The sequence below is a fragment of the Hypanus sabinus genome, chromosome 21 (genome assembly GCF_030144855.1).
Source record: "Hypanus sabinus isolate sHypSab1 chromosome 21, sHypSab1.hap1, whole genome shotgun sequence".
Taxonomy (NCBI): Eukaryota; Metazoa; Chordata; class Chondrichthyes; order Myliobatiformes; family Dasyatidae; genus Hypanus; species Hypanus sabinus.
Window position 1 is genome coordinate 63,637,231 of NC_082726.1, and position 10,818 is coordinate 63,648,048.

Consider the following 10,818-nt stretch of genomic DNA (forward strand, 5'->3'; position numbering starts at 1 on the left):
ATCTAGGTAGGTGTTGCGAGTATAGTCCCGCCCGTGTATGATTGACAAGATTGTCTGACCAATCCTGTCCCTGGGTGACTGACAGGTGTGACTGTCCTGTCCCGCCCCCGGGTGATATTACAGGTGTGTTCGGTCCTCGTGCCTTTAGTTGCCGGGAGCCGCGGACCGAAGCAGAGCGATGGCGAATCCCCGAGTTTACATGGACGTGTCAGTAGGGAAGAAAGCACTGGGCCGTATCGTTATGGAGGTAAGTGCCGAGGAAAGTGCAACCCTGGCACATTGTTCGTCCCCCCAAGCCCCCTGCAGCCTGCCCCAACTCTCTCGCACCCCCCAATCTGTCCCAACGCTCTGGATACCGTCCAGTTTGTCCCAAACATGCAAAATCACCGAATCTGTCGCAACTCCTCCGGATCACCTACTGTGTGTCCACCCAATCCTGCAAACTTCTACGTTCTGTTCCAACCCCTACGGTCCTCCGAACCCCCCGGTCACCCACACCTTGTTCCAACCCCCGCAATCTCGACAGACTCTCTCCCAAGCTTTGCTTCGAAATCCACATTTGGACAAGTTGAGTTGCCTCTCTCCAGCTGAGACATCTCTGACTTCATATTCCTCTCACAAACCTCACTGAAGCATCTGTTGTTGCAATTACGATCAGCAATTCTCATGCTGAAAATAACACAGAGCGCCACGCTTGAACTTTGTAGAATGAGAAGAGAACAGATCTTCCAGACAAAAACAAACTCTGGTTCCTCCCGCTTACCTTAGAGGGAGATGCTGTTAATTGATTGTCCCTCGCGAAAGCCATGCATTAATTTCCCCCTTTTTTATTCAAAGTAAAATGAGGCTCCTACTTTATTGTTTTAAGACATTTTCAGTAGACAAGGGCAAAGGAGAGCTAAATAATTGTTGCCCCGGATCGATGCTGCACAAAAGAAAAAGGACACAATAAATATAAATGCCACTCACTTGATGTTTTTGTTTTACGCACCATTCTCTGTAAACTCCGGAGACTGTTAATGCGTGAAAATCCCGGGAGATCAGTTGTTCCTGATGCCATTGAACCAGCACACTAAGTATGCAAAAGTCATTGACTTGTTTAAGAAGAAATCAAGGCAAGTCACTTTTATTGTCATTTCGACCATAACTGCTGGTACAGTACATAGTGAAAATGAGACAACGTTTTTCAGGACCATAGTGTTACCTGACACAGTACAAAAACTAGACTGAGCTATGTAAACAAAAAACACAACACAGAGAAAAAAAACACACAACAACTACACTAGACTGCAGACCTACCCAGGACGGCATAAAGTGCACCAAACAGTGCAGGCGTTATAATAAATAATAAACAGGTCAATAGAGCAGTAAGTTGGTGTCAGTCCAGGCTCTGGGTATTGAGGAGTCTGATAGCTTGGGGGAAGAAACTGCTACATAGTCCGGTTGTGAGAGCCCAAATGCTTCGGTGCCTTTTCCCAGACGGCAGGAGGGAGAAGAGATTGTATCGGGGGGATGCGTGGGGTCCTTCATAATGCTGTTTGCTTTGCAGATGCAGCGTGTAGTGTAAATGTCCGTGATGGTGGGAGGAGAGACTCCGATGGTCTTCTTGGCTGACCTCACTATCTGCTGCAGGGTCTTGCGATCCGAGATGGTGCAATTTCTGAACCAGGCAGTGATGCAGCTGCTCAGGATGCTCTCAATACAACCCCTGTAGAATGTGATGAGGATGGGGGGTGGGAGATGGACTTTCCTCAGCCTTCACAGAAAGTAGAGACACTGCTGGGCTTTCTTTGCTATGGAGCTAGTGTTGAGAGACCAGGTGAGATTCTCTACCAGGTGAACACCGAGAAATTTGGTGCTCTTTACAATCTCTACCAAGGAGCCGTCGATGTTCAGCGGGGAGTGGTTGCTCCGTGCCCTCCTGAAGTCAACAACCATCTCTTTTGTTCTCTTCACATTAAGAGACAGGTTGTTGGCTCTGCACCAGTCCGTTAGCCACTGCACCTCCTCTCTGTAAGCTGACTCATCGTTCTTGCTGATGAGACCCACTACGGTCGTGTCATTGGTGAACTTGATGATATGGTTCGAGCTGTGTGTTGCAGCACGGTTGTGGGTCAGCAGAGTGAACAGCAGTGGACTGAGCACACAGCCCTAGGGGGCCCCCGTGCTCAGTGTGATGATGTTGGAGATGTTGCTCCCGATCCGGACTGACTGAGGTCTCCCAGTCAGGAAGTCTAGGATCCATTTGCAGAGGGAAGTGTTCAGACCCAGTAGGCTCAGCTTTCCAATCATTTTCTGAGGGATGATTGTGTTGAATGCTGAACTGTCAGTACACAGCAAGTATTATCATTCTATCATTGAGGACCCCATCCACAGGACATGTCCTCTTCTCATGGCTACCAGCAAGGAAGAGAACTAGAGCCTGCACTCTTAAAGTTTCAGCAACAGTTTCTTTCCATCGGCCATCAGGTTTCTGAATGGAAAATTAACCCATGTACACTACCTAACTATTTTTGCACTGCTTACTTAATTTATTGTTAATATATATTTCTTACTTTAATTTATATTTTATTAGATATATTATGTATTGCAATATTCTGCTGCTGCAAAACATCAAATTTCATGACATGTGCCAGTGAAATTAAATGAGATTTTGTCAGGAAATGTAGAGGAGGCTTGACCCAAAACCAGCAGAGACAACATGGTGAACAAGGGGCCGTGAGAGAGAACAGAAACTAAACACAAGAGATAGCAAGATGAACTTTAGGCAGGGTGAGTGAAAGGTCGGAATGAGTGAACAAGGCCTGTGGATGAGAACTGGGGTTAAATAGGCTGCAGGTGACGACTCTGGAATGAGTGACAGGTGAATCCTGTGAGCTGGGAAGTGCCTGCATGTGTACACTGGGAGCAGGCCTGAAAGGTTCTGATTCTGATTCTGGTAAAGTTTTAATAGCAACTTAACAGTTAAAAGAATTAGCACTCAAAGGGTTAAGTTATAAAGTATATTCTGGTAAGCATAAACAAGCAGCTGGTAGTTGGTAATTGGTTTATTATTGCCAGATGTTCCAAAATACAGTGAAAAGCTTTTGTTTGAAGGTCATCCAGACAGATCATTGCATACCAATGTACATACATCAAGGTAGTACAAAAGGAAAAACATGACAGTGACTCAGATTCATTTATTTATCATGTGTACATCAAAGCATACAGTGAAATGCCTTGTTTGCCGTAACAATGAACGCAATCCAAGGATGTACTGGACACAGCCCACTAGTGTCACCACACATTCTGGTGCCAAAATAGCAAGCCCACAATGTTCAGCAGAACAACACTTCAGGTCAGTCCTTCAATTTCAGCACAGGTTTCCACTCTCCAGGTTTTGGCTATCAGGCTTCAACCTATGACCTACCAATTAACCTGTGGCTTTTGATCCTGGGTATTGAGCCCTGGACTAGGCGATGAAGGAAGCCTGAACGACGAGTACGCTGAATGAATGACAGAGTATAGTGTCAGAGTATTAGAGAGAAAGTGTGGTGGAGCTAGCTAAATGTGCAAGGGGTAGAAGATAGATACAGGGAGTGTTGGATAGGGGAACAATAAGGTAGGAAGTCATAGATGGGAGATCGCCAGAGATGATGCATTCAGTGATGGTGTGTGGGACAGTGATCTGATTCTTCTCAATGGAGTTCTGGTCAAGGGGTAAGTAAGAAGGGGTGTCACAGAGCTGTCATCTGGCAGCTCAGCAAGGTAAAGGTCAGTCTGTAGCCTACTGCAGCCCTCTGATTCAGTAGTACATTATGCAAGAATTGACTCAATATTTACAAACAGATGCCAGCTTGCAAAGCGTGGGCTGGTGCCAGTGATATATTGGGCAGCTTTGACTACCCAGTGTAGCGCCTTTCTCTCTGCTGCACAGTGAATCAAAGCTGGCTACAGCCTCTCCACCACTGAGGACATATATACAGAAAAAGGCCAGCCATATCCCACCCACCCTGCTCATGGACTGTTTGTCCCATTCCCATCAGGGGAGAAGCCTTGTCGCAACCATGCCAGGACCACCAGACTCAAAAACTGTTACTTACCCAAGGAGTAAGGCTGATCAACCCCCTCACCCATTAAACCACCCCACCACATCCCTAACGGCACTCAATTATCATTTCCTGTCATAGTCACCTTACCTACAGACACTCCTCTACCTAGAGTCACTTTATTTACATACAGTCAATCTATGTATATAAGCTTTCCTATGTACTGTATTTACATTTATAGTGTTTTAAAATCATTGTGTTCTTTATTTTATTATGTTTGTTTTTGTGCTGCATCGTATCCAGATTAACAATTATTTTGTTCTGCTTTACACTTGTGTACGGGAAATGACATTAAACAAAGGACACTGAAGCAAATGCAAATTATTGCAGTTTACACAGTGCCAACATAGGTGAGGAAAGGTGATGTTTCAGATTCAGGAGCAATGCTTAGGCGAGATTTAGAAGGCCTACTGGAGATAGCTACAGATGTGGGCAGTCAGTTTCAGATGGTTATGTCGAGCTGGGTGCTGTTAAATTAGTGTGGTGTTACTGCAGGTGGTATCAGGAAGAGTGTGGGGAGATAATGCACTGAGGGATTAATTGATCTAGGGTTCAGGCTGTTCCATTGCAAGCACCTGCTGGAAGAAAAAGCCCAAGAGATTGCATCAGCTAGTGGCTGTGAGTGTGTTTGGAGATGTGTGTTGGAGCGTTAGAACTTCTAATCCTACAGCACAGTAGAGGCCCTTCGGCCCACAATATTGTGCTGACCTTTTAGCTAGTCAGAACACATCCTACACAGTCAAGAAAGCTCATCAATGCTTCCACTTTCTGAGGAGGCTGACGACTTTACAGATTTATACTCGCATCATTCTGCAGATGCACAGCAGAGAACATCCCAACAAGCTGCATCAGTGCTTGGTGGAGAAACTGCACTGTGGCAGACAGGAAGGCTCTACATTAGTCAGATCCACCCAACGCATCACTGGCACCAGCCTACCCGCCATCAATGGCATTTATACAGAAAGGTGCCAGTAACATCATGAAGGATCCCACCCACCCAGCTCATGGACTCTCATCAAGGAGGAGGCTATGTAGCATCCACAACAGGACCACCAGACTCAAAAACAGTTACTTTCTTCAAGCAGTAAAGTTAATCAACACCTCCACCAATTAACTCTTCCACTACTTTATTATTGCCTGTCAGTCACCTTATGTACAGCCTCTTTAAGGACATACATTCAATCCATGTACATAAGCTTTCTTATGTATTTATATTTATTGTGTGTATTTTTAGTATTATTGTGTTCTTTATCTTTTGTGGGTTTTTTTGTGCTGCATCAGATCTGGAGTAACAAATATTTCGTTCTCCTTACATTTGTGTACTGAAAATGACATTAGCAATCTTGAATCTTCAATGTGGGAGCTGTGAGTGTGTTTGAAGATGAGTTTTGGAGTGTACAAACATGAAACACTGTACTGTTGCAATGTTGTGCTGACCTTTTAATCTACCCTAAGATACAACTCAAAGTACACTGCAGATCCTGTGGTCAAATCAACACGAACAAACAAGCTGGATGAACTCAGCAGGTCGGGCAGCATCCGTTGAAATCAGCAGTCAACGTTTCGGGCCGAGACCCTTCATCAGTCCTAACGAAGGGTCTCGGCCCGAAACGTTGACTGCTCATTTCAACAGATGCTGCCCGACCTGCTGAGTTCATCCAACTTGTTTGTACTAAGATACAACTCATGCTTCCCTCCTACATGGTCCTCCATTTTTCTATCACCGATGTGCTCTCTAAGAGTCTCTTAAACGTCCCTCTATCACCATCTTTGGCAACATGTTCCAATTACCGACCACTCTTTAGTAAAAAAAAATTACCTTTGATACTTTGATATCATACTTTCCTCCAATCACCTTAAAATTATACACCATCGAATTAACCATTTCCACCCTGGGAAAAAGTCTCTGGCTATCCACTTGATCTATTCCTCCTATTATCTTGTACATCTCTATCAAATCACCTCTCATCCTCCTTCGCTCCAAGGAGAAAATCCCTAGTCTGCTCAATGTATCCTTATAAGACAGGCTCTCTAATCCAGACAGGGTCCAGGTAAATCTCTGCACCCTCTCTAACGCTTCCATATTCTTCCTATAATGAGATGACTGGAACTGAACACAGTACTCCTAAGTGTGGTCTGACAGGGGTATTCTAGAGCTGCAATACTACCTTTGGAGTGCTGTTTGGATCTTGCTCTTGATGATATTGTTTTCAGCTGTAATGATAAATTGTTATTATTGTACACAATTGATATTCTTATGCTGTGTCCCTCTTGCTTCTTCCAGCTGAGAGCTGATGTTGTCCCAAAGACGGCAGGTGAGCCTCAGGAACAGACAGTGTTGAGATGAGAACATCTCAGTCATTTAAATATGCGGTCATACTCTGAATGGCTTTGTTGCCGTTGGTGATCTGAGAGATTTATATAATAATGAAAGCTGTACATAGACAGCCGGTAACTTCTTCCCAAGGTTGGAATGTATAATGCCAGAGGACTTGCATTTAAGGTGAGAGAGGGAGATGTGTAGGGCAAATTTTTTACACAAAGATTGGTACCTGGAATTTGCTGCTGGGGTGGTAGTGGAGGCAGATACAATAGAGAGGTTTAAGAGCCTCTTAAATAAGCAGATGAATGTGCAGAGAATAGAGGGACGTGGACTTTGTGTACGCACGATAGATTAGTTTATTTAGGCATTTAATTACTAGTATAATTAAATGCTGATACAAGGCGAGGCAGCAGGTCCTTCTCCGAGAATGAGGAAGATTTGAGGTTTGATTGATTTAAGCGCCAGGCTGAATTGGAAGGGTTGGGTACCTGGGCCCCAGAGCGTATCATAGCCACTGAACCCAATGATTTAGTGCTGAGCTGAATTGGGAAAGCCAAATTGAGGTGGTGGAGTCCAGGCCTTGGGGCGTACTGAAGTGACTGAACCCGCTGTTTGGACGATGATTCAGGTGCCAGGCCAGATTGAAAAGGTTATGATGTCGGCAAGAGACAGGCTGGTTCAGCTTGCTGCTCCACTCTGCACTAGACAAGGGGTTTGGGGATGGACTTAAGATCAGAAGGCTATGGGTTGTGTTTATTGTTCACATGATTTGCTTTCTTTTTAATCCACATTGGGTGTTTGCTGGTCTTTATTTTTATGGGTTCTTTTGGGTTTCTTTGTTTTGTGTCTGTCTGTTAGGAGACGAATCTCAAGCTTGTATAATGTACACATACTTTGATAATAAATGTAGTTTGAACTTTAAACTTTAATTAGGTGAGCATTAACATTGTGTGCCAAAGGGCCTGTCCCTGTGCTGTACTGTTCAATGTTGTATCTTGCAGAAAACTTCCGTGCGTTATGCACAGGTGAGAAGGGATTTGGTTACAAAGGATCAACGTTCCACAGAATCATTCCTGAATTCATGTGTCAGGTGAGGACCAATGCTCAGGGATATAGCCCAGTCCATCACGGGTAAAGCCTTCCCCACTAATGAGCACATCTGTATAGAGCATCATTGCAGGAAAACTGCATTCTTTATCAGGACCTCCACCGCCCATGACATGCTCTCTTCTTGCAGCTGCCATCAGGAAGAAGGTACTGGAGCCTCAGGACTCACAAGAAAATCTGCAGATACTGGAAATCCAGAGCAACACACACAAAATGCTGGAGGAATTCAACAGGCCAGGCAGCTTCTATGAAAAAGAGGCTTCAGGCTGAGAGCCTTGTCCTGATGAAGGGTCCCAACCCAAAATGTCGACTGTTTGCTCTTTGCTGCCTGGCCTACTGAATTCCTCCACATTTTGTGTGTGTTGTCAAGACTCATGCCGCCTGGCTCAGGAACAGTTATTACCCTTTCAACATCAGGTTTGTGCACCAGAGAGGATAACTTCTCTCAACTTCAGTTGCCTGTTCACTGAAATGTTCCCACTACCAATGTACTCACTTTCAAGGGCTCTTCATCTCATGTTCGAGATATATATTGCTTATGTATTTATCACTGTTATTTCTTTCCTTTTGTGTTTGCACACTGGTTGAACTGGTGTAGTCTTCCATTGATTTTATTATGGTTATTATTCTGTTACGGATTTGTCGAGTATGAATCTCAGGCAGGGTTGTATATGGTGATGTATATGTTCTTTGATAATAAATTTACTTTGAACTTTCAACACCTATTTCTGATCTTGATTCAGCTAGCAGCTTCACTGATGATGCATGCAACTTTGAAACTTACAGGGTGGTGACTTCACAGCAAATAATGGCACTGGAGGCAAGTCCATCTACGGGGAAACATTTGATGATGAGAATTTTGAACTGAAGCACGAGGGGAAAGGTAAGCGAGATATTTGATCTGATTGTATAGATGATCTCCATGGCTGGAGTGAAAGACCATAAGTTAGAGCATAACACATAGGGGCAGAATTAGGCCATTTGGCCCACTGAATCTGCACTGCTGTTCAATCATGGTTGATTTATTATTCCTCTCAATCAATCCATGCTCCTGCCTTGTCCCTGTAACCTTTGAGGCCTTTAATCATCAAGAACCTATCAACCTCTGCTTTAATTGTACCCAATGACTTGGCCACTACAGTTATCTGTGGTAATGTATTCCACAGATTCACCACTCTCTGGCTAAAGAAATTCCTCCTCAGCTCTGTTCAAAAGGGACACCCTTTATTCTGAGACTGAGCCCTCTGGTCCCAGACTCTCCCACTATTGGAAACATCCTCTCCACATCCACTCTATCTAAGCTTTTCAATGTTCGGTAGGTTTCAATGAGATTCCCCTCTCATTCTTCTAAACTCCAATGAGTACAGACGCACAGCTGTCAAATGATCTCAGATATCTTTTTAAATCTTTCCCCTCTCATCATAAATCTATGCACCTGGTTTTGGAATCCCCTCCCCTAAAGGCAGTGAGTGAGATGAAGAGAGCTGTATCTGTTGGGGAGAAGGAAAATGCATAGCTTTGTACCCCCTCCCCACTGTTTTTCTACCATTTTCCATGCTGACCCCTATTCCTCTCTCCTGAATTTCCTCTCCACTCATGCTCATTGTCCATCACTTGCCATCTGCACCTTTTAAGTGAATCAGAATACATTTGCTATTTTTCCTCTTGCAGGCATTTTGTCCATGGCCAATTCTGGGAAAAATACAAATGGTTCCCAGTTCTTCATTTCCACAGCCAAAACTAAATGGTACAGTAGTGGTCATTTTTCTTTGAAACCAATACCAATACCTTTCATTTGTAAAGTATTCACTGGCAATCCATCATATTTGCAGGTTGAATGACAAACATGTTGTGTTTGGTTCTGTGGTGGAAGGCATGAAGATTGTTTCCAAGATGGAGTGCTATGGCAGTGAAGATGGTGTACCAACAAAGACCATTACCATCACTGACTGCGGACAGTTGTCCTAAAATGTTTGTGACTGGGATCACACAGTTTGAATAAAATATGACCATTTGGAACTTCCAATCTGTTGATACTTCTGTTTGATGTTAATTTCAAGTTTATTGTTTTAGACTGCTGAGTTAACCAAGGTGGCACTATTTGGGAAGTTGTACTGGTGGTTTTGTGGCATCTACTCTAGACTTCAGGGCGAGAGGTCCTCAGCTCGAATCCATCTGGCTCCTTGCACAAGTTCCACCAGTGTTGGCTTGAGCACCAAGGTAGCAACTTGGCCTCGTAAAACAGACAAATGCTAAAGGAACAGCAAAGTTGCCACCCAATGTGCCAACTGAGGCACTGGAGGAGCTCTACCTTTTACTACTGGGGCTCTTCCCAAGGGTTTACTCTTTGTGGGCATCACTGGCAAGGTGAGAGGCATAATTTGCCTCCCTTAACCACTGCAGTAGAAACAGTTTGAAATTTCAATACACAGTCCTCAGGATGCGGGAGCTAGTCTCATTTACCTGCATTTTCCCTGTATCCTTGTAAACTAGAGGACCCCAACCTGGGGTCCATGGACGCTTCAGTTAATGGTAGCAGTCCATGGCATAAAAATGGTTTGGAATCCCTGCTCCATACTTGTCCAAGTGCCTTTTAAATGTTGTTATGTATCTACCTCAACCATTTCTTCTGAGAGCTCATTAAACCACCCTCTGGGTGGGAAAGTTGCCACCAGGTTCCTATTAAACTCTCCCCTCTCATCCTAAATCTGTACCCTCTGGTTCTTGATTCCACGACCCTGGGAAATAGACAGTGGTTTTGTTCTGTCTGAACTCTTCATGGTTGTATTAAAGTTAAAGTCCGACCCAAGCCTTATAGGCCCATCAGGCCAGTGCTTATGCTGGTTTCTGTGGTGTGAAGCAACTGAGAGTATGAGACCCCCTCAGATACCCCAGGGAAATGAGCTGAGAAGTGATTTCAAACAATCTCATATACTTTCTATAACTGGATCTCACCTTTGAGGTATTGATAGTCTGACCTGGAGGGTTGGAGGAGTGCGAGGGAATCTTGTGCAGAAGAATCGTTGTTATAGAGCAATTCAGCACAGATAGTCTCTTCGGCCCATCGAGTCCCTGCGGACAACAGTGCTGATGCACCATCAATAACTCACACTGAGACGTAAGGCGAGATATCAGCTTTTATTGACTGGAAGAAGGAACCAGGAGTGAGTGTCCATCGTACTATGTCCTGGAGACTGAGGCCGTGCGTCAGGCCTCAGATCGCCTTTATACAGGGGCCTGTGGGAGGAGCCACAGGAGCATTCAGCAGGGGGCGTGTCCAGACAGGCACATAGTTCACCA

General features: G+C 44.5%; 1 protein-coding gene across 2 annotated transcripts; it reads left to right on the forward strand.

The window, feature by feature from the left end:
- Window positions 1-158: 158 nt before the first annotated feature.
- LOC132379132 (peptidyl-prolyl cis-trans isomerase-like) lies at window positions 159-9,510 on the forward strand. 2 transcript variants are annotated; one of them, XM_059946741.1, is made up of 6 exons: window positions 159-247; window positions 6,373-6,403; window positions 7,413-7,501; window positions 8,305-8,401; window positions 9,190-9,265; window positions 9,351-9,510. In XM_059946741.1, exons 1-6 carry the CDS (start codon window positions 179-181, stop codon window positions 9,484-9,486), a joined length of 498 nt encoding a protein of 165 aa, XP_059802724.1. In that variant the 5' UTR covers window positions 159-178; the 3' UTR covers window positions 9,487-9,510. The 2 variants fall into 2 exon arrangements, with proteins under 2 accessions (XP_059802724.1, XP_059802725.1); XM_059946742.1 differs by lacking the exon at window positions 9,190-9,265 and having other exon boundaries at window positions 9,351-9,483.
- The last annotated feature ends 1,308 nt before the right edge of the window (window positions 9,511-10,818 follow it).